General features: G+C 39.7%; 1 protein-coding gene across 3 annotated transcripts in view; it reads left to right on the plus strand.

Moving 5' to 3' along the window:
- PTCH1 (patched 1) overlaps positions 1-18,663 on the plus strand; it is a 73,372-nt gene extending 54,709 nt beyond the window's left edge. For 2 of the 3 annotated variants that reach the window (XM_030969541.1, XM_030969540.1), the window contains exons 16-24: positions 27-169; positions 2,103-2,286; positions 3,786-4,066; positions 5,567-5,704; positions 7,628-7,770; positions 10,716-10,815; positions 12,167-12,421; positions 13,482-14,019; positions 15,467-18,663. In XM_030969541.1, coding sequence (XP_030825401.1) covers positions 27-169; positions 2,103-2,286; positions 3,786-4,066; positions 5,567-5,704; positions 7,628-7,770; positions 10,716-10,815; positions 12,167-12,421; positions 13,482-14,018 — 1,781 coding nt within the window. In that variant the 3' untranslated portion in view covers position 14,019; positions 15,467-18,663. Of the gene's footprint in view, positions 1-26; positions 170-2,102; positions 2,287-3,785; positions 4,067-5,566; positions 5,705-7,627; positions 7,771-10,524; positions 10,542-10,715; positions 10,816-12,166; positions 12,422-13,481; positions 14,020-15,466 lie in introns of those variants that run through there. The other variant, XR_004061527.1, reaches the window with a different exon arrangement.
- Positions 18,664-23,424: the final 4,761 nt, after the last annotated feature.

Genomic DNA, 23,424 nt, shown 5'->3' on the forward strand with positions numbered 1-23,424 from the left:
TCCCCTTGTCTTTCTTAACTCCTCAGGACTTCAGGATGCATTTGACAGCGACTGGGAAACAGGGAAGATCACTTACAACAGCTATAAAAATGGTTCTGACGATGCTGTTTTGGCTTACAAACTCTTGGTACAAACAGGCAACCATGCAAAGCCCATTGACATCAGCCAGGTAGTGTATCAGTGTTCATGCTGGTTTACACAACAATACACAAGTCTTCAGGAGTGGGGGGAGGTGCAAAGTCTACAGAGGTTGTAGTATCTTTTTTTCCATCTCAGGGAGCTGAATGTCTGAATTGTGCCTTTCTTTTATGGCCTTGCTGATGTTGCTGACGCCACTCCTCAGATGCAGTATGGCCTATGTTGTAAAGTGTTCAAATCTACATGGCAAATACCAGTCCTAGATTGCTACTGGTGTGCATTTTGTGCTCCCATGCCAGACATGCTCAGTTTCCATGGAAATTGTTGTGAAAATACATCTCTGCATCCCTAGGTGTATGGAGTTTAGTCCTATGTCGGACACTTGCAATTATTTGTTTTGTTCCTACTGATTTGTTCAAAGAAGAACATTTTTAAAAATGTATTGATGAATTATAGAGGAAGGAGACTGAAATGATTACATGCAGTATCATACTCTTGCACCAGCATCACTAAATACATCTAAAGTGCTGTAGAACTACCAATGGCAGTTGTTAAAGCTGACTAAATAAAATATGCCTGAGGTTACCACAGCACATGACTGCATTTGCTGTAGCCATTTGTAAGTGGAAATACATTAGGAATGACTCCTTACACTAAAATTAGATTTCAAATGCTGAAGAAGAAATTCTTCAATAACATACCCTCTCTTCTCTGAGAGTCATCATCTGTGCTTTCAGGCAGAAAAATAGTGTTTTTAATGAGCTTCTTGGCAGTTCTGCTTACTGTCTTTCTTTTTTCTTCCTGGCATTAAAGGTGACAGATTTACAGAGTACATTGTTCAAAGTTACTGTAGTGTGTGAAACACACTGCTGTATAGCAACATGCAACATGCTGTCAGGTCTGAATGAAGCTTCAGCAATGAATTAGGCAAAGAAAGGGAGTAGAAGAGAAAACCTTCAATGAGATTTTGTTTGGTAGAGTGTACCAGGTACACTGTGGAACAAATGCAATTGGACTGCAGCTGCTGATATAATTTCCTGTGCCTGGGAGGGAGAAAAGTGTGGTGCACCCACAGGGGTTGAACGCTGTACTGTGCAGTTCCAGAGACAGCTTGAAGACATACAGTTGTTGCATATCCTGTGGACTAATTGAATCCAGATCCTTGGAATCCAACTTTTTTTTTTTAACTGCTGTCACTGTTGTTTTTCATTTCATTAAAAAGACCTGGAACTGGAGCTCAGCCAGAATTTTAAATAAACAAAACAAAAAGCCCCAGTAATACTTTTCACCCATGGAGTCTTCTGCAAGAGCTCTAGCTGTGCAGGATTTGGCTAACAGAACCCTGGAAGTATACCACTGCTGTTTACCCCACAGATGCATTTGCCCACAGTGACCCAAATAACACGGGGCAGTCATCTGCTTTTTTGACGCTGGGCATTTTCTGAATACATAGGTCATAGGAGGCAAGTGTTAGCAAAATTTATACAGATGTTGTTTTATTTTTATAGCTCTCCTCCATTTACTGGGTGGCACTTCCTTCAGTGTTAACAACAGAGGTTAACTGCACACAGACATGTATAGGGAATCTTGCCAGGTTTTCTTTCTGTGTCTTTAAATATGTTTCTCCAACTTGGTTGTTTTTCATTCTTGGCTGCAGTCTTTCAGAATTTGGATTTAATTGGTTCAGTGTATTCTGGAACCATCTGTTGATTTACTGGTTATTGTAAATATTATATGAGCACTAATTTATAAATAACCACTATCACTGCATTTTCTTAGATTTTGTTTTTGTTGTCCAACAATAGTTTACTGATAAGTCCCTTCAAGTGAAGGTTCATCTTCTCTTGCTTTTACCCTCCTATATGTGCGTTGCACCTCCAGGCCATTTGTTGAAAGCATTATGGCAAGACTGCTGAAAGCAAAACTTATTCTGAAAGGCTTCTAATTTTTTCCCTGTTTTGCAGTTGACTAAACAGCGTCTGGTGGATGCGGATGGAATCATTAACCCAAATGCTTTCTACATCTACCTGACAGCGTGGGTTAGCAATGACCCTGTGGCCTACGCTGCCTCGCAGGCCAACATCCGCCCGCACCGCCCGGAGTGGGTCCATGACAAAGCAGACTACATGCCAGAAACACGGCTGAGGAGTAAGTAGTGTTTCATCTTAACATCCTACAGTTTACATGAGTGCTCCCACTCCATCCTTCCAGCACCAGTAACCCCTGATGCTGCACAGGGCTTGGAAGCATAAGTAGGAGAAGACATTGTGCAATGCTGTAGTCATAGGAGATCCAAGCACTGCTGAGACTGTGACACCATTGCAGGGTTTTATCATGTTGAATAATGGGATATAGAACAGTTTAAAGCTCTAAAAGTTTATAGTAAGCATTGCTTTTTAAAGTGTTACCTGATAGTTCTGCCTGTGTGAGAAACCTGGGCAATTAATTAAATTCCTGCCTCAGTTATTCTGAAATTTCATTACTGAAATTCTATCATGGTTGTTCTCAATTCTTAATATCTAAGAAATTTTTACCAAAGTAACTCATACTCTAAGCTACTGCACTGATATAGTACAAGAACTAGAGGGAGTTCTAGGGGACTAGGGGAGAAGTCCCACTTCACATCCTTCACTGTTTTCTGGCACCAATACCAAAAGCTGGCTTTGATTCAGCTTTCAGTTGAGGATTGCTAGTTGGACACCAGTAGGGAAGGAGAGAGGGCATATAGGGGACAACTGGTGCACTTGGAAATGTTGTTGGATAACCATGCTTCAGGGTATCCAAGCCCTAGAGCTTTGTGGCAGTCAGCCAAGTTTTGTCTTAATGAAAATTTATAGTTGAGATTATAATAGGGCAAATCATGTTAAGCAAGTCAACTGAATGAAGCTGCAGGGTTGGAACACACAGTGGCAGTAACTAAAATCTTGTTGAAGAAGCCTTTTCTTTTCTAGTCATAGAATAGACCTTGCATTACACTCAAAAAGAAGTATGGACAGTGTTGGTTTGTCAAATTATTAAGGGATAAAAAGTTATGGAAGTAATTCAGTAAGTCATTACTTCTATATGCTGGGGATTTTTCCTCCACTAATTTCCATCTGAATGTGGATTTCTGTGTCTGAATTTCCAAATATTTGCTGGAAATCTTTAAAAAAACAGCCAACCTGCTCAAGCATAATTTTTCTCTAGTTTTGTCTCAGCGGATCTCAGTTAATCTTAGGGAAATGATCTTTGATTTTGAAGAAACTGCATAAAAGAGGAGCATTTTGATAAAATTTTTAAATTATGGGATTGTCTACTCTTATGTTGCAGTTAGGGATTTTTTACTAGGTATTCAGTAAAAAGCACTATAACACTGATCAGGATTAAATAAATGGATTGAAAGATAACTGTTAAATTATGTATAACTGTTGGGGAACTTGGTAGAGGCTGTGTTCATCCCATTACACTGCATAATAAAATAGAGTAATCTCATGTACTATTTTCAGTTTCTCTTTATTGGAGAGTTTTAAAACTATAATTAATTCCAAACAAGTAAATTTAAATTTGCCACCTTTTCTGCATTTTGCTCTGAGGAATAAAGTATTTTGCTAACCTGTATATCATCTTCTTCCCAAAAGTGCATTTTAACACTGCTGTCATTTTCCTAGTTCCAGCAGCCGAGCCCATAGAATATGCTCAGTTTCCTTTCTACCTCAATGGATTGCGTGAAACTTCTGACTTTGTGGAGGCTATCGAGAAAGTGAGAGCTATCTGTAACAACTACACCAGCTTGGGGATCTCCAGCTACCCTAATGGTTACCCTTTTCTCTTCTGGGAGCAGTACATTGGACTTCGTCACTGGCTCCTCTTATCCATTAGTGTGGTTTTGGCTTGCACGTTTCTGGTGTGTGCCCTCTTCCTCCTAAACCCCTGGACAGCTGGGATCATTGTAAGTTTATTATAAGGGTCTTTGTTGAAGTCAAATTCCTTTCAGCATAGCTCTTGCTGCAGTCGGGAAGGTTTTGTTTATGTCTGGGCCTCTGGTGGAGTATGTATATTGCATCATTCATTATATATTTATTCAACTTGAGGGGGTAGGGTTCATTTTGGCCACCTTTTTTGCAGGTTTAAAGGTTTCTTAGAAAGGTACATAAACTTTTACCTTTGCTCAAATGCACACTAACATAAGAAATAAAGACACAGAGGAAAATTAAGAGCTTTATTAAAACAATTTCTAATTCTGTATTCCTTCTCTTCTTTTGTCACACATAATTATTTTTAAGGCAGTTGCTTATGACTAGCTTGTCCATAAATTTTCCCAGCCATTTCTGAATGCAATATTTCTGGAAAAAACCGAAATGCTTATGTTGTATGGTACAGACTGTGGAAAGCCTATAACTGAGCGAGGAGAAAGATCATAAAATTGTAAACTGTAGAGAATACTCCTCCATGCTTTCTGCAAGGCACCAAAAGCCTCTCAGTAAACATTCAAGTTAAATTGAATGATGATGTCCCTATGTTTAAATTCCATAAACTATCATATGGTTTATAAAAAGCCAGAAGTAGAAAAGCATAAAACAGTTACTAGGTTTATTTTAATGTACATTTATATGACAGGTATGTTAAAAGGTAAATGTTTAGTCTAGAATATTTTTTCATAGCACCTTATCAAGCAATTTATGTTATTATGCTTGATTCATTAGCTTATAAAATCATTTATTGTAGTGCATACTTTTTCTCCTTTGGAAAAGGAGTTTATTTTCAGAGTCCACCATTGCTTTTATAAGTGTGTCTATTTTTTTTTCTCCTGCTGGGCTTAGCTACTTTTAAAGTTGGTTCTCCAGATTTCCTTCCCTCCCTTTTCCTCAGTTTTTTTTACAAGGTAGATGAAAGAAAAATAAAAGCTTCCTCTTATATTTAACTGTTCACTTTGTCCATGCCAATCCCCCCCAAATACCTTAAAAGCTGAGAGTCCCTCTGTAACCTGAGACACATCAGCTGATTATGGCATTCAGTTTCTTCTGTACTTTAGACATCCTCACTTATATTTGCAGTTCTACAAAAGAGAGCTCACATACAGATAGTTGAAAGATACTTTATCTGGAAGGATTGTCTGAAAGATGGGTGAAAAAGAAAAATGTACGTTTTGGGAGTATCCATGATAAGGAAGAACAAATGTTTTTTCAGATCACTGATGGATTGTTACCAATACAAAGCTGGTGTGTCATGTGCTAACTGGTTCTTGGGGTGTAATTTAGACTGGCTGTGCAGCATTCGTTGCCATTGAGAATAGTGAAACAAGTAAGAACAGCTTGTCTTTGTGAATATAGGATGGCTTTGATGAATATGTTCTATGGTAACCATGTTATTTTGAAATGGCTTTCTCCTCATTGTCTGGAGTATAAGAAAATATATAAGAAAATACTAACAGATGTTTGAAATCATCTAGGTGGTGGTGCTGGCTCTGATGACTGTGGAGCTGTTTGGCATGATGGGTCTAATTGGAATAAAGCTGAGTGCAGTGCCGGTGGTTATCCTGATTGCTTCTGTTGGCATTGGTGTGGAATTCACTGTTCATGTTGCTTTGGTATGTAAAATCAAGAAGTACTTTAAAAACATCTTAGAATGAAATGGTGGCAATGCTCAGATCACAGATCCTTACAGTTTCTTGTCAGCGACATGATTCTCAGAAGGAAAATGGTCACAGTTTTGTGTATCTTTCTGCTTGTCTCAATAGAACAGCGTTGATCTTGATGAAGTGGTTCCTAACTATTGAGTCAGTCTCCCAGGAGACAAGAGAGAATACATTAGCTGTGATACCTGTTTGTCTGATTAATGCAATTATGTAGAGAAAAGAGAGATCTTAAATCACCTTGCTTCATTCCAGACTCTCATGATCCTTGTCTGAAGCCTCAGTGTTGCTGCATCAGCATTACACAGCTTTTTGTTGCCTCTTGTGTGTTCTCTATCTTGCAAAAGAGAATTCTTCAGAGGAGTTTTTAAAATCAGATATAGCGTCATTGGTATTTCTGGACTTCTTGAATGTGAACATGTTTGAAATAGTGTTCCATTTGTAAAATCTGCACCTTCTTTTCAGAAGCCATTGGCTAATAATAGCAGGCACAAACATGCAGTCTGTAGGAAAATATTTTTCTACTGTTTATCTAGTGGCTTAGATGATGTACAGAGTTAGGCACACAAAGTCGCCCTAAATGAAAAGAATCATTTTGAGAAAAACCAAAGTGGAAGTAGGGTAAGGTTAAAGAGGAACAATTGAATTCGTCAAGTGATGGCATCTTTTTTTCCCCTGCTGCTACAGATAGACTTTTGGAGGTAAATGTATTTGCTAGGGCTTTGGAATCGTTTGGGAAGTGTTAGTGTAGATGAGGAAGAAAGAAATGACAGCTTCTTAGTACTGAAGACTTAAAACAGCAAAAATGGAATAAAAAAAAGGACAAAACAGTTGTTTCTAGTTGGGAAGAAACTAATATAATTTACAGGACTTTATGGGTCACCTGTGCTTGAAGGTAAAATGCCCAGCAAACTGAAAATAGTGGTTTTCTCACACTGACACTGGAGATAAAAACTTTGGAACACATAAATAGTCAAATCAGTGTTGTATAAACAAAAAAGTACTGCTTTTATTGCCAAATTTAATTGAGTTAAAGAGTGATTCACAATGCAGTTGTGGGTCAGTTTTCTGCTATTGCTTGTGAATTGTGACCTTGTTTTTTCTAGTTCTAGAGAAGAGGGACTTAAATTCCAGGACTGTGAGGAAGATAGCTGCTTCAGCACATATCTTAATAGCCAGTAGGAAATTAGCTAAAGAGAGCCCTTACAAATCACAGTAAGAAGATCAGTCAGGTTCTTGTTTTCTTAAACCATTACGTCATACAAAGTAGACAAATTTATAACAAACTTATAACACCAGTATTTGCATATTCTTGATAAAGCTTATTCATACAGAGTTGTAGGGATGAAGACAGTTCACTAGTGATATTGTTGCTCAGGCACTACCATGTTCAGCACTATTCCTAGGATAATTTTGTATGTATAGAACCACTGGCTTTGAAGTACTAAAAGTTTCAAAAACTTTTTTGAGTGAAATGAAAATGTTAAAAAAAGTCATAGAAGCCATGGACCCACAAGAATGAGAGGAGCAGCCCTGCAATTTTCACACCTGAAGTGCTTTCACCAGGATATGGATTCTTTTCAGGTGGAAATAGGCAAATCCAGAGACAAAAGGCCACTGTTGCAAGTAGGCATTGCTTCCAGAATTATTATGGTCTGACTCTGTTATCAGTGCTTAGTCTGGTTGTGTGACTTCAGCAGCTGCTGTCGTATATCTGCAGGATCAAGCGTTCTCTTAAGGGTTAGGTAGCTACAGAGATAATTTTGATAAACTGTAGTTTAGAGTAATTAACTGATGGAAACCTGTGTATGCTAGGAGAGAGGCTGTTTGGAAGGTTGTATACATCTGCCTAAGGAAATGGACTTTTTTGTTTTACAGGCGTTTTTAACTGCCATAGGAGACAGGAACCATAGGGCTGTCCTTGCACTGGAACACATGTTTGCACCAGTGCTGGATGGGGCTGTATCCACTCTGCTTGGGGTGTTAATGCTTGCAGGATCAGAGTTTGATTTTATTGTCAGGTAAAGAATTTTTGTGTTTTGACTTTCTTACAAAAATAAAAATAAGTGTGCTTTTAATGTTTATTCAATTCACTGAATCTGTCATTTTATTACTGTGCATGGTGTGTCAAGTATGCTTATGTCATGGTCCTGCTTTCCCTCTGTTTTATTAACTCCTTGTTACTTGCTAGACATAGTAGTGTTTCCATTGCTGACATTAAAATCTGTTCCAGGAAAATCTGAGACTTAGCATGAACGAAAACAAAAGTGTTGCTCTTTAGAAAGTTTGCTGATTCTGGGTTTGAATTAGTTCAAAGCATCTTGTATTGTCCAGTGTTAGCTGCAGCTGACCTTTAGCCTTGAGGTCCTCCAGACTTCTTGTATGCACAAGAATTTGTATGCAAAAGACATGTGAACCTACAAACATTCAACTGTGTTGCAAGTGACTCTCTCAGGGCCTTTCCCTTCTATCCTTATGTAGGTTTTACATAATGAGGAAAAAGGGTGGGGGGATGTGAGGGGGAGAAGGCGCTGTTTGGAAGCTGGGGAACCATAAATACAAACACAGAACTTCATACTAAAATTTGTACAGTGAAGCCTTCTGTTTAAAACTACAAGCAGGCTGTTTCTTGTGAATATAATTAAGAATGTGTGTTTGTCAAGTATAGAGGAAAGCAAGTCTTTTCTTGAGGGGAATTTGAGAAGTGCAATGAAACAGATCCTCTTCTATTCCAAACAACCTGTGGAGCTCTGCAAAATGGCTAATCTTAGAAGTAACACAGGCTCTTTGTGGTAAACTATAGCACACACACAAAAAAATAATCCAAGCCCTAAAATGGAACTGAGGTAGAACTGGGCCAAATAAAAATGCTCTGAAAGATGGCTTAACTACTTAGGTAGACATAAGCTGGATAGATGACTAGACTTAACTGACATCCATTTGACAACAAGAGCAACAAATGTCAGGGGCAGGAACTGGGAGAATGACTGCTAAATCTCATCAGGCTTTTTGTTTATGTATGAAAGAGTTTTGAAGAAAGCAGGCGGGTTGCAGTTAGATCTTGTGAAACCTGCATGAAGATTATTACTATACAGGTATTCCACATGCTGAAATAAATTTTTCCCCCCCAAATCACTATTTTTTTACTTTATTGAATTGGTATTGAAGAACTATAATTTTTCTTTTAGGACTTGGTTTTATAAGGGTCAGAACATTTTGACATACAAGTAGGTTACTGATAGATCTAACCTAAATTTACAGCGGTATATTTTTGGTGTGCTACTTTCCTACTTAACAGATGAGATTTTGGCACATGTTTTTGTGTCATAGCAAATGGAAGATTGTAGCAGCCCTTCGCACCAAATTTGGATTGGATGTGCTCTCAGTTTATAAAATGAGCCTTTCAACTTTTCAACTTATGTTATTTTACTTTTTTGGCCATCAGTTTCTGTTTTTATAGCACAATCTCACTTCAGTTTGCTGTGTTTAAAAAATATAATAAAATAAACTATGGGGAGCCTGAGCATTGTTAGAGTGGGCGAAGAAGATCCTCAACTTCCGGAAAGCGACAGATTAGTCCAGCAATGTGGAAGATTAAGTAAATTAACAGACACTGTATACACCAACTGGTCAAAGCCATAATCCTCCTGTTTATTCTAACGTTAGATGGATGAGATGCAAATGTTTTTAATGTCTGTTGTTGATCTGTGTCCCAGTTTAAAGTTCTGGTGGTTTATGTTAGTAGAGTAGATTAGCTTGCTGATTGTTGTTAATGCAGATCAGAAATTCCCAAATGTTTACAATAGCAGGATATTTATAGTTTTACAGGAGTCTGATATATTTGATCAGATGTGGAAGCAGGGAGGCAGTAAAGTTTGTTGCCAGCTAGACAATGTAATCAGCGGACCCATTAGTAGCAAACTTGCCCTCTGTTCTCCTCTTTTGCCTTCTCCTTCAGGAATTTACCAAGACTGAGTCCTTGAAATCATTAGTTACAACGCAGCCTTAAGTTTAGTCTGAGCCCCAGCTGTGCCGAATACCAACTAGCAAGACTTTCCTTTTACTGACAGGTTTACCTTGGTATTCATGAAGGATCCCAGACCTTAGCCCTCAGTGGTGGGAAAGGACAACTACTTGTGCACTTTTCTCTTCTTCCATAGTATTTCAGCCTTTATGTTTGAATTGGCTGACGCAAAACAAGAGTATTCAGAGATGCTAAATTGTTCAACAAAAGATTAGCCTGCAATGCAGCTCTGCCATTGTGGAGCGCTCTTACTCAGTACAATGCTGAAGCTTACTATAGAATAGGCATTTTCTTTGCAGAAAGCGGGTTCCTGTGTTGTAAAAGAGTTGCAATTCAAGCTATTTGGTAAAACTGGAACTCACAGAATTCTAGGCGTTAAGTTTGATTAATGAACGGCAAGGAAAACCCTTACCTGATATACTGTAGATTTAATTAGACATTCTGCTGTAAGTTGCAGAAGCATTTCACAGTGGATTAGCTGCTGGGAGAAGAGGGCTTCTTTTCCTTCTACTCTAAATTGTTTAAATTCTACACCCTTCACTTCATTTGTTTGCTTCTGCTGGGTTTTCACTAATGGGGGCCCCTTTTCATTGTATTTGTGCTTTCAATCCATTCAGCCATTCCCTGCACATTCCATATTTTTGTGTTTGTGTAACACATTCATAAACAACATTACATGCTTTCAAATTCTGGGAAATTAACAAATTTAATTTTTTTCTTTCCTTTTCAACTAACACTTTGTGGAATGTAGCTTCTCTAATTCAAAAGGTAAAAACCCCTATATTTTATATAGAAAGTGATATAATTGTTTCCTTTGATGTTAGTAATATGTTAGAGTTAATTTAGTATCTGTATTATTTTAACATATGTAGGAGTAATTTGTAATCCCTTGTTTCTAACAGTGGCTATTCTCTCCCCCAAACCATTTAAACTGTACTTCAGGTATTTCTTTGCTGTTTTGGCAATCCTAACCATTCTGGGAGTTCTCAATGGATTGGTGCTGCTTCCTGTTCTTCTCTCATTCTTTGGACCATACCCTGAGGTCAGTAAAATTAATGGTGAACAGAAAAATCATATTATGTCTGCACTGCTATCCCCCTCAATCACCCCTGGTTTTAGGAAATATTTTTTAAATTTTCTTGGATTAAGTTTCTTGCTGTCAGGCTTCTTTGTAAATTTTTATTAAAAGTGCTGTTTGTTACATAGTTGATACTATTCTTTATTAAAGTATTTTTTAAAAATAAGTCTTGTTTTAGAAGTCACAATAAGCAAACCTGATAGTGTTATTTATACTAGTAGAATAATGTAATATGCAAACAAGTTTGTAAAATACTGATTTGCCACAATATTTTGCAAAAGATAGTTTGTTTTGTACACAAAACTTCTATTTTCCTACCTCAGTGGCTCTGTTGCATTCCTAGAAGTGTTTAGCTGAGCAGACCACCAGGAAGGCCTGTGTGGACCAACACACACAGTGGTGGTCGAGAGACCACACCTTGATAACCAGGATTGGTCTGCCAGAAGGTCCCTATTGCCCAGCCACCTCTCCCTGTGGCATTCTCTGGCCTCAAGTAGCATTTTTGTTGTGGGGAAGGCTTCACTTAAATGTTGATGACTTTACAGTACAAACTCCCAAGTCCAGACTCCAGGATTCACAGATACCAACTTTATATCTGGTTGTTGGTCATTTATTACCTACCTTGTAGTTAATACAATTACTGTGTTATGTGGGGTTATCTTTATCATGTGTCAATAGAATCAGTGTGCTATGTTCCATGTATCTATATATATGTGTGTGCACAAGAATAGAACACAAGGTATGTATTCAGCACTGGTACACACAGAAGTGTTTGGGTTCTTTTAATATTAGTAAAACAGTTTTGACAACTGTGTGTACTTTCCTAATTCCTAACAATATGCATGGCCTATCTATTACTCAAACAGTGTGAATGTGTATGTTATTTCCATATATGTTGCTGTGATGTGTGTATCCACCTCTTGTTGCAAACAGACATGGAGTAACACTGTCCCAACCCACTGAGATGATTTTATGAAAATCATTGCTAATGCTTGCTGAAAGGGGAGGGGAGCCCACATATTATTTTTGTTTTTATATTTGCAAGTGCATGCACATACTCTTCCTGATACAATGATATTCGGAAGGACATCTGTGCAGTCTTGTTTAAATATGTATCTGCAGATGGAGGTCATGTCTTTTATACTTCCATTAATTTTTTCAGTTCAGTATCTGTGTTCATCAGAAAACTGTTGCTAAGCTTGTAATGGCATGGCAGGGTGTATTTGGCAGAACATTGTTTATTTGCATTTGTCAAGCTCTAGTGATTAAAAGGGTAAAGCTAGCTGAATGTAACTGAAAGTGTTGCTGTCACCAGGTTTCTCCAGCCAATGGACAGGACAGATTGCCCACACCATCTCCTGAGCCACCCCCCGGTACTGTGAGGTTTGCACTGCCACCTGGCCACACAAATAATGCTTCAGATTCCTCTGATTCTGAGTACAGCTCTCAAACCACAGTGTCTGGAATTAGTGAAGAGCTGCATCAGTATGAGACCACCCGAGGTCCTGGGGCACCAGCCCATCAAGTAATAGTGGAAGCGACTGAGAATCCTCTCTTTGCAAGATCCACTGTAAGTAGCTTTCATATGTATTAGCAGGAGGGCAAGAAGAAGTTTTTTGGTGTATTTTGTTTTTTGGGTTTTTTTAAAAAGATCTATTTATTTTCATGGAAAACTCTTTATGAGGGATTGTTCTTTGTGACTTTGTGCCAAAACCTGTTCACAGGGAGTGAAGGTTTCCCTCATTCTCTCCTTTAGAACTGAGCTGGGGGGTAAAGTGGTGGTACAAAAGCAGGCATTTGGCATGGGTAATTGCTATTACATCCTATTGGCACCAACCACAAGAGAGAGCTCTCAGTCTGTTTCATCACTGTTTTCAGAGAGAGAAGGAGACATTACAAGATCCCAGCCTCTTTCACACAGCTCCTTGTGGAAATCTATAATATACCTCTCTGTGGCAGCACATTTTGGAGAGAAAGATTAGAGCTAGAAAAAAGCAGTTTAAGTGTTGTACCAAATCTTGGGCCTTGTTGCATCTTGCTACTGAGTTGGCATAATTGCAATTTCAAAGGAAAGTGAAAAAGCTCTGTCTCCTACCCCTGCTGATGTTGCATGCTGAGCCGCAATGCGGATCTGGTTTTGTTCAGCAGAGGCCTAGAAATAGGTACAAGCACAGCCACATTTGAAGTTGGTCACGGTTTATTGACTGATGTAGCTGCTGTGCTTCACGCTCTTTATGGAAATCAGAAAACAGATTCCTACAGTCAATACAAACTACCCCACTAACATCCTGTTTATGTTCCCTGCATGGAGTAGCCTTTTCCAAATGCCTGCAATTCTGCTTGTTGAGTTAAGACCAAGTGCTTGTCACCCATCCCTTTGAAAAGATGGACCAGCGTGTAGGAAGCTTACAATAATGTTTTCAGCCGTCATCCTGTGTTCTCTGAAGATGTGCTTTCCAGGTTTTAAAAACTTCAGACAAAAACCATGGAAAAATCAATTATCAGATTCCACAACATTCCCTTTGTAGAGTCAGAGCATTATTATAATTATTCCCAGCATAAAAAAAAAGCAAGCGTGCTATTTGCTTGCTTTGCTGTGTCAGAGGTGTAACCGTGCGTGTCTCTCTCAGGTGCTTCAGCCGGAAGCCAGGCATCAGCCGAGCCCTCGGCTGCGGCCGAATCCGGAGCCCAGCACGCAGCAGCCGTGGCATCAGGGCAGGCAGCCCAAAAGGGAAGCGAGGGAAGGGCCGCGACCACCTCCTTACCGCCCTCGCAAGGACGCTTTTGAAATTTCTACTGAAGGGCCCTCGGGGCCCAGCGGCAGCAGCAGCAGGGATCGCTTGGGCCACAAGGCTCGCTCGCACAGCGTTCGGAGCCCGGCGTTCGGGGCCGCGGGCGCCGCGGGAGCCGCCTACTGCCAGCCCATCACTACTGTGACTGCCTCGGCCTCAGTCACTGTTGCTGTCCACCCTGCCCTGCACAGCCACAGCCCTCGGGGAGCGAGCTTTCCATCCTACGAGGGACACCACGAGGCCGGCCATGCGCCATTTGAGGACCCCCACGTGCCTTTTAATGTGCGGTGTGAAAGAAGAAATTCTAAAGTGGAAGTTATAGAACTGCAAGATGTTGAATGTGAGGAGAGGATGCCTGGCAACAGCTCACAATAAGGTAGGTCCATCCTGTGTAACTGCAAGATTTGGCCTGTGTCTGGCAATGGTGTGATCAAAAGAAAGACGAAAATTAAATTTCTCAGAGGTAACTTTTCATAGATAGCACTACTTACAGGTCACGCTGATCACCTTAAATCTGCTAATTGTGAATATAGTACATTTTGCACTGGACATGAGGTTGGCTGAGATAGAGCACTCCAACACTGGGAAGTCATACTGCATTCAGACATTTACTGCTTCGAAGAGCCTTGCAAAATGGATAAGTACATCATACAATCCCAGTTTACTATATGAAGAAAATAAAGCAGAGGTGTTTTATAACCTCTTCAGACTGCATTTACCATTGTGTAAGTCTTGTCCTCTGATCCCTGAATCAGGCATGCTCTAAAACATTATATAAAATGACAGTACCTAGGAGAGTGTAAAAATTGCCAGCTACTTCAGGAGACATCATCTCTTGAATAAAATAATTTGTGAAAGAATTTAAAGTCCATAATAAGGACTGAATCCCTCTGAAAGATGAGCCAGGTGAGAAGTGGGAAGTCCTACCATGCCTAGTGGACTTCTGCTCAGCAGTGTCCCCTGCTCTTTGGAGGGGCCTTCAGAGACGTCCCCAGTGACCCCGTACGCTGGAGGTGTCTGAGCTGACCTCTGCCGTGTCAGGGGCATCTGCAGTGGCAATTGCAGGTTTGCACAGGATAGAGCTGCCCATTGAGTTTTTACACTGGAAACTTCTTGGGGCTCTTACATGAGAAACTATTTCTCATTATTTTTACTATATTCTTCTCTTGCAGGGAAAAAGAAGGTGTTAGAATAGTTACTTATCTGTGGATTACTGTTTTTTCTCTTTGCTTCTCTGAGCTTTTCAGTGACAGACAGCAGTCTGAGCAGAGCAAGTAATTTTATTTTGATTCTAGAATATTTTGCACGTACGCATGCATGTATGTGTATGCACACACACAGAGTTTTGGCAGAAATTTTTATGATAATTCAAAATGAAACCACTTTCGGTATTATAAAATGTCTCTCCAAACATCCCAAAGCATAAATAGGAGTGAATGCCTTTAGCCTTGCAGTCTAGAAATATGACAAATAATAGTATCCACAAAATAAGAAAAAACTTGGGCTTAGTTTTTTCAAGCTGAAGTGTACGTTAATATGAGACTCTTAAATAAACTCAATATTCAATGTAGCATACTTCTCATTTTTGACTGAATTTTTCACAGCTATCTAAAACTGGGAATTTAGAAATTAAAGCATCAACTTTTTTTTAATTGGCCTCAGTATTTCTTTGCCAGGAAATTAATGACTGAGATGAAAGTAGAGGCAGCGTTTCCTGACTGCTAAATCTAACCACAAGAATCATGAAATGAGTTGGTTTCGTTTGATTTGTTTGTTTTTCTTGAAATTTAGTGAATGTTTTTTCTCTCTCCTTATTTGTACAGGGTAATAACTGAAGCAAAGAAGAGGCCAAAGATGGAAAACTGTATTCCAGAACTGCTTGAAGAGAAGAACTGCTTGAAGTTGTAAAAAAGGACATGCTGCATCAGGACAACAGTTCACTGTTACTGTAACCTATTGTATTATTTTGTTAAATAATTCTTTTAAGTATTTAAAAGATGTACACATATGTAATATACAAAAGAATGATGTAAAGTAGTATAGTCTGGAGTAATTTGCCTTTGGGCAATAGAATGGGGACAAAATTGTGTGCTCTTTGTACTTTTTGTACATTGATATCTGTGCCACAACTAAGCTTAATCTAGTTCTAAATTTCAGCGTAAGTTGCTGCTGCTTAAATATTTTATAATTTACTTGTATAATTCTATGCAAATATTGCTTATGTAATAGGATTTTTTTAAAAGGTACATGTCTGTTTAAAATATTTTAAATTTGTGTATCACAACCCTGTGGTAGTATGAAATGTTACTGTTAACTTTCAAACACGCTATGCGTGGTAATTTTTAAAATAAGCAAATATGAAGAAAAGCGAATTAATCTGGGAGGCTTAAATAGACTTAGCTATGTGCAGGTTTTGTTTTGCTGTATGTGTCCAAGTGTGCATCTGGAAACATGCATGCTTTTGTGTGCATGTTCCTGGTGTACTCTAGTTTCTCTTTTACTGTATGTTAACACTTGGTGGGCTTACAAACCCACTGATGCTGATGTGAGTCTGGCTTTCCCTGTTAGTAGGCGCTAGTGAAAACTCTGTTGTTGTTTACCAATATATACAACTATAGACTGCCATCATCAAAGGCCCAACTAAAATACTAGAGAAGACAAGGAGTTGAGGTTTAGAATTATGTTTGAGTTCCCAAACCCTTAATGACTTGTTTCACATTACTTTAGTCAAGTCACTTAACTGCCCATGCCTCAGTTTTTCATTCTGTAAAATGGTTATAATTACACTTACCTACCTCCCAGGAATGTTGTGAGGCTTAATTACAGTTCATGTAGTGCTTTGAGGTTTTATTTTCCCTTGCAAAATATGCCAGGTAAGTGCAAGCAAGATAACCATTATTTTTTCACCTCCAAAGGTGCTGGATGTTGACGGGTGCTGGTGGTTATAGAAATACAATGAGCATCTGCCTTGTTTTGATTCTGTTAATTTTGAATAGGATCAGAAGCTGGATAATGGATTGTTTGATGGTGAGCCACAGCTTAGCTGAGTCATTAACAGCATTGAAAGCAATATCTTTGGTCACCTTATTTTCATGGTAGGAAGGAGTTAATAGTAAGTAAAAAAAATCAAATGGAAGGATTAAAAAAAGAAGTATATTCACTTTTAAATATAAATGGCTTTCTGGTGGGCCAGGATGGTAATGACACTTAAGGCCTGGGTAGTTACTTTCTTTATTGTTTGTGTTTTCCCATGCTGCATTGGCACTTTTAATTATAACAGCTAAACTGGGATCTCTTTGCGAAACTAATTTAGCTTTTTGTACTATTGTTTTTAAACTAAAAGGGGATTGCTGCAGGTGAAGGGTCTGGAAAAACACTGCAATCTGTGTTTCAGTTGGAAACAAACCGTAGGAACAAAGAACCTTAATTTAAAATAATGCAACACAAGTTTTCATTTTCTCTGTCTTCTTTTTTTATCTTTTTCTGCCCTTCATCAAGCTGTTTTTTAGAGCAGGTAGATGTTCAGTTTTGTATTTAGAGCCAAACACAACCAATATTCAGTTTCTAAACACAGCAGTGGTGGGGCTTTTCTTTATGTATACCTGAATAGCAGTGGCCAATTCTTTGATGGGAAAGTGTTTTTCTCCAGTGGCTTCAGGGAGTCTATCTTTGCCTACAGACCTTGCCAGCAAAACGAATGGGGATAATTAGAATGCACAAAATTCCATGCCTTTTTTTCTCACTTGAAAACACTTTGATATGAGGCACTTGTTTACAGATCTCCAATGTGAACGCTCGAAGAGCAGGTGGCGAGAGCCTGGTGTCATTCCCGTGATACATAAGCTACTGTCTCAGTGCACACCAAGGGTTAATGTCGCAACTGCCTACTGGTCCAGTTCACTGTCTAACATGAAAACTCTTGATGACAAAAAGATGAGGGGCCTCAATTTAGCACTAGCAGCATAGTGACCTCAGATCATACAAACTCTGCAACAAAACTGTATGATACTAATTGGAAGCCGCCTTCAACCACCAAACTTGTGCGCTCACGTGTCAGAGATTGGCAGGGCTCCCACTGGCACCACGCCGTGTCGCAGGCTGCCTTGCTTCCTGCTCTTCCTTGGGAGGCAAGGGGCCCAGGGCAAGTTGCAGTGTCTCCCACCTGCCCCTGCCCGAGTCTTCCTGCGTGCTTGTGTGTGAGTGAGCTGTCTGCTGCTTTGTGCACAATGTAGACCTTCTTCTTCGATAGTCACATTGGCAAGGGGAGAACTCAGTGGCTGGCAACCTTTGTTTTGTTTTGGTTTTGTTTCTTAACTTTTTTAATCATGGGTGATATTTATATTTTTGTATCATAAGAATGTTTTTCTTACAGTATTTGTCATGCCAGTTTATAACAAACAAAATGCAGGGATTTTATTTCTATTGGAAACACTATTACAGTTATGTTTTTACTGTTTAATGGATTTTTATTTGTATAGAGTGCTTACTAATGTTAAATAGGAAAGAGTATATAACATTTACATTATGGACTTGTTGTAGCTTTTAGTGTAAGGAGTTAAAAGGAAAAAAAATATTCAAACTGGGTCTCATTGCCTGCCTGTTTGGTAGGAGTGGGTTTGTGTCATTTCAGTTACAAAGATAAAATTATGCCATATAATTTATTTATATGAAAATTTATTTTTGTAGTGTACATAGTAGTCATCAAGTCTTTTGACAGAAGTATATTTTTAAAGAGTTTATATGTAATGATGATACCATTATGTTTTGGAACACTGCTGAGATACAATTACAGTGCACACTTTTCCTTGTAAACCCCCTGGAGAAAAGAAAGTGTTTAACAGTGTTAAGAGAGAAAGAGAGTGTGACTATTCATACAATTCTGAACTGTGTTTTAGTTACCATTTGTGATCTAGCGTGGTTCTCATTTTAAGCTTTGAATGGAAATTGTACAAACTCTCTAAATATTAATGTTCAAACACTGATAGAAATTCTAACATGAATAAAAAAATATTATAACTTACTGGCTATGGATTTGCTTGTTTATGGAATGCTTCTTTATTTACTGCTGGTTATCTCTGCAAATGCAACCATGCAATCATTCTGATTTAAAGCATGAATCTGAGATCTTTGAGTATTTGGGATGTATGGGATATTCAGATTTGCCCATTTGCAGCAGGAGCCATTTGTTGCCCTGTCTAAAGGGTAGCATGCTGATCCTTGCCTGTTGATTCTGTTACCTTTGCATGTTGGGGGATAGGTTTAGGAATGGGTTATCCATGTCATTATCACTCTGAATGAAACAATTTGTTGACTAAAGCACTTTATATAATATAAGGTTATTTCTTCTTAGACATGGGAGGAAATTCTTTGTCTTTTTCCCATCTCTGTGGGAATTTGCACTCTAAATTGGATAACGGAATCAGTCTGGTATTTCCACTTTGTGGAAGAAAAAATAAATGTGTTCTGAGTTCTGAAAACTACAGCCGTCCATAAGAAGGGAGACTCTTGACAAAATTCCCTCCGTGAAGCGTGCTGCTGCTTGCCGGCCAGGATGCAGATCCCTGTGCCCCGCACAAGCCTCACTAGGCAGGGAGAAGCTGCAGTGGGCAGCAGGGAACAGGGTAACAACATCTGTCTGAAGTCATTCGCGTCGCAAACCGCAGGGTGGTTTCTCCTGTGCAGATACTCTGCCCAGCATCCTTCTAAGTGCCACAGAGCCAGCAGTCCTTCACTTTATCCTTTAACCTTTAGATTATTTTTTCACATGAGACTTCTAAATGTCTCATAAGGAAAAAACCCAAACCTGTCTTGAGATAATTTATAATTCAGGCTTTACTTTCCATGGCCAGAGTAAATACAAATACAATTTTCAATTTTATGTTTTCTGGAAGTTTAACCACAAAAGAGAAAAGCAGAGTTAAACGACTTGAACTGCAAAACTTCAACACATATATTTTTACTACTCAAAATACTCTCCCTCACACCCTCAGGATTAGCCAGCCTGAGTCAGGTTGCAGATTTGGCTCTTGTGGATACAGCCCATGAGAATAGTGCTCACTTAGACCTTGCTTTAGCTCAACTCACTCACTTCATCTTTTATGTCCAGCCATCCATGGGAGCTGCTCCATTCACACAGCTGGAAACCATGTAAATAAATCAATACATTCTGTCCGTCAGAACATGGGATTTTTTCCTTTAAACATTGTTTTGCAACAACAATAGTTATTTACATAATACTACTTGTCATGTTTAGTTTTCTTATCATTTTGCTGTCAGTGTGATTAACCCCAGGTAAGAAATTGATCTGATTTTTGCCAGAGATTGGCCATAGTTATTCAGGCCTTAAGTAAACATGTGGCCAAATTTTTGTTGGCATAATGCATGTATTTAACAGCTTCAGGAATGCTACATGCTGCTAAAGTGCAGCAGCACTGATATATGAACAGGTGTTTCATTTTTGTTAACTTTTACTCCCAAGGAGCATTTGAGACACTGACTGTTTATATCTGAATATACCGTTGCCAAATTGTAATTATTTTTAATGTCTGCTTCAAGCTATGAGAACAATTACTACTTTCCAATTCCATTTAATCATTCTTCTTTGTTGCAAACATGTTGAATCTTATTGCTCGAACAGGATGCATGCCAGGCAACAGCACTACCTTGCTTGAGTGGCTGGAAAAAACACACGCCCAGTTTAACTTTCCCTGGTTAATTTCAGCTAATTAAGCACAAAAATGAAGCAGTACTCTGCTTTGGAAAAAAAAAAAGTTTAATGAGTTTAATGTATATGCTGGCATATTTGATACTGCAGAAATAATTTTGCTGCTATAGACACTAGGAAAGAAATCTCTGGCTCAGATACTTGATTGTCTGCAGCGCCATCTGGGCCACTTATCACCCTACCACAGCTCTCCTTATGAACATTTCCACTCTCATTTTAACAGCTGTAATTGGGTGGGTCACTAGTGTTTAAGCTGCCACAGCAGCTGAAAAGCAGCACCTTGCCATTGGTGCAAGGTAAGGCTGCAATGGAGAACATTGTATTTAGGGTTAATGATGCACAGAACACAAGGCAGCTTGTGTTTTAGCCTGTTTTGCTAATCCAAGCATTCTCACAGGCTCTTCTCCAAGCTTAACTCAAGCTACCAGTTAAAGTCACTAGATCTGTGAATCGCCTAGATGAATTAGAATGCCAAGCGTGCACAGTGGATGCAAATTTTTGCACAATGGAGCAGAAAAAATGTGGCTTTTCTCTCTGGTCTTTCCATCCCTTGAGCTCAAATCTTTGCAGGGGATCCAACTTCACAGGCTCCAACTGCCTAACATACTGCAGCCTAATGAAACCTGCTGGAGAGCAAGGCTGTAAACCACAGAAGCTGGGAAGCAGGGAGACTGGAAGCTAGAGGTTGGAAACTGCTTCTTAGGCAAGGAAGGGCTCTGCCTTGGTTGAAGAGGGGCCAGACTTCACTTATGGGTGTGTGAATGAGGTGGATTTCCCCATCTGTTGAGTGAGGAAAGACAATTGAAATATTTGAAAAGTGATTTATGGAAGAAACAAGAGACTCTGGATGCTCTGGAAGAGGGAGAGCTCCACCATTTGATTTAGGAGACCCAAAATTACATTATAAATTTATTTCAACACTTAGGTAAAACTGATTTTACTGCTCCAGGTTGAGTCAAGGTGTGCACCTGTGGATTTTTTCATCTGAAGTTTGTTTGGGGACAAGATTTGTAGGAAGGCATGTCTGCCTAGGCTTTTGAAAGAGAGAAGAAGGCAAAGGCATTTAACAAGAATTACTTGGCAACTAAGAACTCAAAGGAATTACACTATAATGCTTCTTTTTTTGCAGATTTTGTAACTTCAATGAAGGGAAATCATTGCTCTTTCTCCACCTGGTGACAGATGTCATCTCTCATCTGGAAGACAAGGGGTTGCACCTCTATGGTCTGTCAGATTTCAGCAGGGTATGCAAGTGGGGAGCTTCCTTCAGGAGAGCCTGCTATCATAGAGTGCCTGCTCCTGCACTAAGCTGGCTTTGCTGACAGTATAAATATGACCCTGTAAGTTGCAAACACAAGTGACCAATAGCCTTGAGGTGTCTAAATTTAAACTAATAATCTTGAGGTTAAAATGCCAATTGACTGTTTCCTAGTTATCAAACATATGAACCATCTATAGAGTTCACCTGTGAGACAAACAGGTTATTGCTTCTCATTAAACAAAGAACCAGATATTTTTTCAGCTATTAAAACTAATAAGGCAAAATATTTGAGCAGCTTATTTCAGTATAATATTGAGGGTAAATAGGAAACTCACAACTTTCATCCTAAGATAGTATTTGCAGTAAGAGAATTCACACCCTCTTTCAGGATTATGCAACCATTTTAATTAGGCTATTCATTTTACTTGAGAATATTTACTTTGCTAGCCAATTAATATGCTGCTGTACCATGTTGCAACGTTTTAGAAGGCTAACAGGTAAAACTTAAAATGATTGTAAAGGCTAAGGGCAGGTATTATAGCACAGGATCACAAACCTTGGTGTAGCACATCTGGTTGGTGGCCTGTCACTAGTGGGATTCCCCAAGGATCGGTGTTGGTGCCCCAGGGATCAGTCCTGTTTAACATTATTAATGAACTGGATGAGAGGATCAAGTGCCCCCAAGTCAGTTCCCAGATGACAACATGTTGGGTAGGAGAGTCAATCTACTGGTGGGTCAGAAGGCTCTGCAAAGGGATCTGGAGAGGCTAAAGGCAATTGCATGTGGTTCAACACAGCAAAGTGCTGGGTCCTGCACTTCAGCCACAACTCCATGCAGTGCTACAGTCTTGGTGAAGAGAGGCTGGAAAACTGCCCAGTGGAAAAGGACCTGGGGGTATTGAACATGATCCAACAGTGTGCTCAGGTGGCCAAGTAGTTCAATGGCATCCTGGCCTGTACCAGCAATAGTGTGGCCAGCAGGACAGGCAGTGATTGTCCCCAGTTCTGGGCCCATTACACTAAGAAGGACATTGAAGGGCTGGAGAGTATCCAGAGAAGGGCAACAGAACTGAGGTAGGGTCTGGAGCACAAGTCCTGTGAGGAGCAGCTGAGAGAGCTGGGTTTGCTCAGCCGGGAGTAAAGGAAGCTCAGGAAGAGACCATACTGCTCCCCACACTCGCCTGAAAGGATGGTGCAGCTGGGTCTCTTCTCCCAGGCAGAAAGTGACGGGACAAGAGAAAACAGCCTCAAACTGTCAGAGGGGAGGTTCAGGCTGTCCATCAGGCAGAATTTTAAACCTTGTTAAATGTTTGTTAAACGGTTGTTAAACCTTGGAATGAACTGCCCAGGGAGGTGGTGGCGTCAGTCTCTGGAGGTGTACAAGAAATAACTGGATGTGGCACTCAGTGCTGTGATCTGGCTGTTAGTGCTGATCAGTCAAAGGTTGGACTCAGTGATCTCAGGGTCTCTTCCAACCTAAATGATTTGGTGATTCTGTGACTCTTCATTGAAGTTCCCTAGCACCCCCTACCACCCCCCACACTGCCCTCCCCATCACAAGCTCTGCAGGATGTCCACCAGCGCTGTTTGCTGTGAGGGCACCTCACAAAAAACCTCTTCTCCTCTGTGCTCCCCAGGGCCCTTCCCTTCTGCAGCCAAGCTGGCCATGCAAAATGAGCAGAGGGACAGAGGGCAGCTGCTGGGTTTCATATCAGGAGTTGCTGCTATCACAGAGGACGGTCCAGCTCCCATGCCAAGAGATGGCTCCAGATGGCCCCAGGCACTGGAACAGCCCC

Source organism: Camarhynchus parvulus, chromosome Z (genome assembly GCF_901933205.1).
Source record: "Camarhynchus parvulus chromosome Z, STF_HiC, whole genome shotgun sequence".
Classification (NCBI taxonomy): Eukaryota; Metazoa; Chordata; class Aves; order Passeriformes; family Thraupidae; genus Camarhynchus; species Camarhynchus parvulus.